The 4,132-nt window shown below is 53.3% G+C and overlaps 1 protein-coding gene across 1 annotated transcript; it reads right to left on the reverse strand.

The window, feature by feature from the left end:
* Nucleotides 1–1,844: 1,844 nt before the first annotated feature.
* On the reverse strand, nucleotides 1,845–3,543 carry LOC107667797 (uncharacterized). The gene is made up of 2 exons (XM_016459515.1): nucleotides 3,031–3,543; nucleotides 1,845–2,922 (listed from the first exon to the last, which is right to left on the reverse strand). The coding sequence occupies exons 1-2, from the start codon at nucleotides 3,476–3,478 to the stop codon at nucleotides 2,435–2,437; spliced, it is 936 nt and encodes a 311-aa protein (XP_016315001.1). The 5' UTR covers nucleotides 3,479–3,543; the 3' UTR covers nucleotides 1,845–2,434.
* Between the last annotated feature and the right edge of the window lie 589 nt (nucleotides 3,544–4,132).

Consider the following 4,132-nt stretch of genomic DNA (forward strand, 5'->3'; position numbering starts at 1 on the left):
TTTTTAATGTTGTGGGCCTATATTTCTGCTGGAGGTCCTGGACATCTTGTTTAGACACATGGCATCTTTGATTCTAATAAATTCCAACAGATAAAAAAATCCAAAATTGACTGACTCTGTTAGAAATCGTCTCGGGTTACTTGTGTAACCATGGTTCCCTGAGGGGAACGAGACACTGCGTCCTCTAGGGGTCGCTATGGGGAACGCCTCGTCGTGACCCGTGTCTGAAGCCTACATTGAAAAAACACCAACTTGTTTGGCCGGCGACAGCCATGACGTCACTACCGTCGCGACAGTACAAAACAGGCGCCGGTAGCGCACATCATTCACTTCTTCGTCTGAAGCTTGTGTCCGCAGCATGGCACAAAAAGCTAGAGGACGCAGTGTCTCGTTCCCCTCAGGGAACCATGGTTACACAAGTAACCCGAGATGTTCCCTTTCGTGGAACTTCGAACTGCGTCCTCTAGGGGTCGCTATGGGGAACGGTATACCCATGCCGCCATGCTGAGGGGAGTGCAAGCCAGAACCATGGCGAGCCACTAAGTACCAACTACACCATATCGCTATGGGAGTTGCCCCTGTCCTGGACTTAGACGGCTGTCAGTGACATTACTCCCTACGGCCAGAAACCTGGGCTGCCAAGGGACATTACTAGAGCCTCACAGTGTGCAGGTCCCACTGGGACAAATTGGTAGTAGAACCCAGCCTACCAATAGTCTACCACGGGAATCAATCTCTCGAGATTAACCTCTGGTGTAATGAGGGCGGCTGGCTCGGTGCCCAGAACTGCGGGACGGCAGGGGCCACCGTACCAGCTGTGCCAAGAAAAGCCTCCTCGGAGGTGGCGCCAGGGCCTGGAATCATGAAGGACTCCTTTCACAGGGAATACGACCAAGAGCCTAATTATTGGATCAAACTAGTCTTGGCCTGTCACTCAGGGCTACCTCACTTTGCAGAAGGACCTGTCTCAACAGGCCCCCAGTGGAAACACCCTGTCAGAGTAGGTATTCACGGATACCATGAGGAGTGGGTCCCAGGCGGAACCGGGGTTTTAGACCACTCAGAAAAAGAGAACGAAGCTGTGCGCGTAACTCTTACCATATAGGATTTTAGAGAAGTGGGCAAAGTAGAACGTGCGCACTTACCACTTCTTGTGGAATTTTAGAAAAGTGGGCAAAGACACCGTGCCCACTTACCACCATGTGGATTTTAGACTGTCCATATGTAGATGGATACAACCGTTCTAGGGGGTTCACGTGGCACTTCTGGAGGGCAGCCTACAGATGGAACTCTGAGTAGTCATCAGTCTTCACCTACGGCTATCACGCTGGCGTGGCTAGCCGCGAACCTGTAGCTGAGGGAGCAGACATCCATTCAGCGGGAGCTCGACCTACAGCACGTTCCATTGGTGGAACAGCTAGCAGTTATCAGCTGGGGGAGCACACGCCCAGTTCTCACCGAGAAGGGGACTCGACCCGCAGCACGTTCCGACTAGCGAAACCAGGTATTACCAATTCCGGCGTGGGAGCACACGCCTGGTCCTCAGATGCACAGGGGGCTTGACCCTTACCAATGCCGGGCTTTCCCGCCCCGGCTGGCAGTAGCTCATCCTAGCTGGGGAAGCCCACAACTCTCACCGAGAGGGGCCCAACCAGCAGCATGATTAAAAAATCAGCGGGGTAGCATACCGGTGACCAGGAAGCCCCTCGGGGCGATCCGGCACTGAAGCCTAGTCCGGGTGCCTTGCAGCATAGCACCGGGGGCCTGATGTTCACGAAGGCTCCCGCAAAAACCCTGTGTTCGGCCGCATGATCCAGGAGGTATGAAGCCAAAGCTCGGCTTCCCTTACCGTTCGGACATATGTCGACGAGCGACACGCCTGCAAGTAGAGCACCTGGCTTCTGAGCCCAGCAACGGCACCTATCGAGGGCGTCTAGCCAGGGACAGAAACGTACAGGTCCCGGGAAACACTGCAAGGAACTATAGAAGGTTACACACACACACACAGCCCTCTCGGTCTGTCCTCGCTATACAGATATCATGATATTTGGATCGTACTCACCCCCATGACTTCTGCGCTGGAGCTATGCTCCGAGGATCCTCTGACCGGATCATCCGCTGCAGGTAACCTTGCACACTCCATGGTTATTTTTACACATGACCACCTCAGTCTCTCATTAATATGTCTCATGATATATGGATCATACTCACCAACCACGAGCGCTGTTGCGGGATTTTCTGACCGGACCATCAGTCAGGCGGTTACTACGATCTGGCCATAGAACCACCAAAAACATCACGGGTCCAGTAGGAGACTGTTTGAAAAACGCTACACAGCTAACCTCGGTCAGCTGGAGATGGTGGTCATAAGCGGGGAATTGGAAAAGGGGAGGACAGGGTAGATGTTGCACCCCCTGCGGGAGAGAGTGAATACCTAAGTATTACTCTGACCCGGACGAAAGCGCTGGCGCCTCTCCCAGGTCTCACCCCTCGGGTTTCGCCTGCCTCCTCTTGACCCACGACCCCTCCTACCCCCACCCACAGGTGGAGGCGGGGCGCGAGTCGCGACACTAGCCCTCTGCGCCCGTCTCTGATCCTCAATCCGAGACGGGCCAGGACCCCTGGTTTGTTCGGGCTCAGACCTGGGCCTTCGTGGTATGAAGGACTTGAACGCCGCTGAGCGCGACTTCGCCTCCCTGAACTTGTCGACCACCGTCTCAACGGAGGTGCCAAACAGTTCAGAGGGCGAAACCGGGGCATCGAGAAGAAAGCCCCTTTCTTTCTTCCCGATGTCCGCTAAGTTCACCCACAGCTGCCGCTCCGTCACCACCCTAGCAGCCATCGCTCTGCCCATGGCAGAGGCTGCCTGCTTAGTAGCCCGGAGGGCCAAGTCTGTGGTGCGCCGCAGCTCAGCCGTTCCGTCAGGGGAGAGGCCCTGCCCCTCATCCAGGTCCTTCAGCAGGTCAGCCTGATATGCTTGAAGCACCGCCATCGTGTGCAACGAAGCCACAGCCTGACCTGCCGCTGCGTATGCCTTGCCATTCGTGCGAGATGTAGCTTGAAGGGGCACGGATGGCAAGGAGGGAGGGTTGAGAGATGATGCCTCCCCCAGAGAGAGATAGCTGGCTAGCGTCTCTTCCACAGCGGGCATCATCCCATAGCCACTTTCGCGCATAGACTCGATGTTTGCATAACTCGTATGCCGAGACCGATATATGCGTGAGGAAAACGGCCTCTTCCATTCCTTCTTGATCTCAGTGTGGAGATCAGGAAGGAAAGGAAGGCTCACTTGAGCTGGAGGTCTATGGCCAGAGAGATACCGTTCGTCGAGGCGACCTCGCGACGTCACCTCCTTGGCTCGTTTCCATGGTAACTCGAGCCTCGCCGTGGCCCGATCCATTACCTCTAGCAGCTCAGCATACGCAGGGCAGGAGGATTGGGAAAGCTCAGCCTCGGCTTCTTCACTCTCCACATCCATTTCCTGCTCTTGTTGGGCTGGGCCCAACTGAGCACTACCCCCTGGATCAGATGATGTTAAAGAGAGGATATTGTAAGGGCTCTGTCTAATAAAACAGGCCCCCATGAGCTGTGGATTCACCACGTGAATATCATGAGATATCTATACAATCACCCCAGCACATGACACCAATTTTCGGGGGGCGACTTCCTGCCTGGCTCGTCGTCCAGAGGAGTAATTATAGACTGATTCAATACAGAAACAACGCTTTCTGTGTATCAAGGACTGAAAAAATTCTTGCAACCTATAAAACCCACGATTCCATTCGGAGGTTTTGTGACCAACTTTTGCGTGCGACTATTATGTCCAGACAGGAAAAGGATAACTAACTTAACTGACTGCCCTTAGGCTGGAGGCACGGGATATCCAGCGTGACAAATGACTTGCTACCACCTGCTTCCTGCCCTGAACTTACAATCCTTTTTGTCACAGACAAAGAAAACCGAGCATACACAGAAAAACGTTTAATTCTCCTAAGTAGTGAAAATGTATTCATGAATAATGTTTTATGTCCTAAATATGTGTGATGTGTTATTGAAACCCTGATAGTAATCATTGCCTTATAACTTTGTTTTAGTCATTGAGATTATTAGTGTGTATGCAAAATAGCTGTTG

Source organism: Sinocyclocheilus anshuiensis, unplaced genomic scaffold (assembly GCF_001515605.1).
Source record: "Sinocyclocheilus anshuiensis isolate Anshui unplaced genomic scaffold, SAMN03320099.WGS_v1.1 scaffold2578, whole genome shotgun sequence".
NCBI lineage: Eukaryota > Metazoa > Chordata > Actinopteri > Cypriniformes > Cyprinidae > Sinocyclocheilus > Sinocyclocheilus anshuiensis.

Coding starts and splice junctions, on each gene's coding strand:
- LOC107667797 (XM_016459515.1), bottom strand. CDS start 3,478: ATGGATGTGGAGAGTGAAGAAGCCGAGGCTGAGCTTTCCCAATCCTCC. Junction 2,923..3,030: donor TCGCACGAATGGCAAGGCAT/ACGCAGCGGCAG, acceptor GCCTCTCCCCTG/ACGGAACGGCTGAGCTGCGG.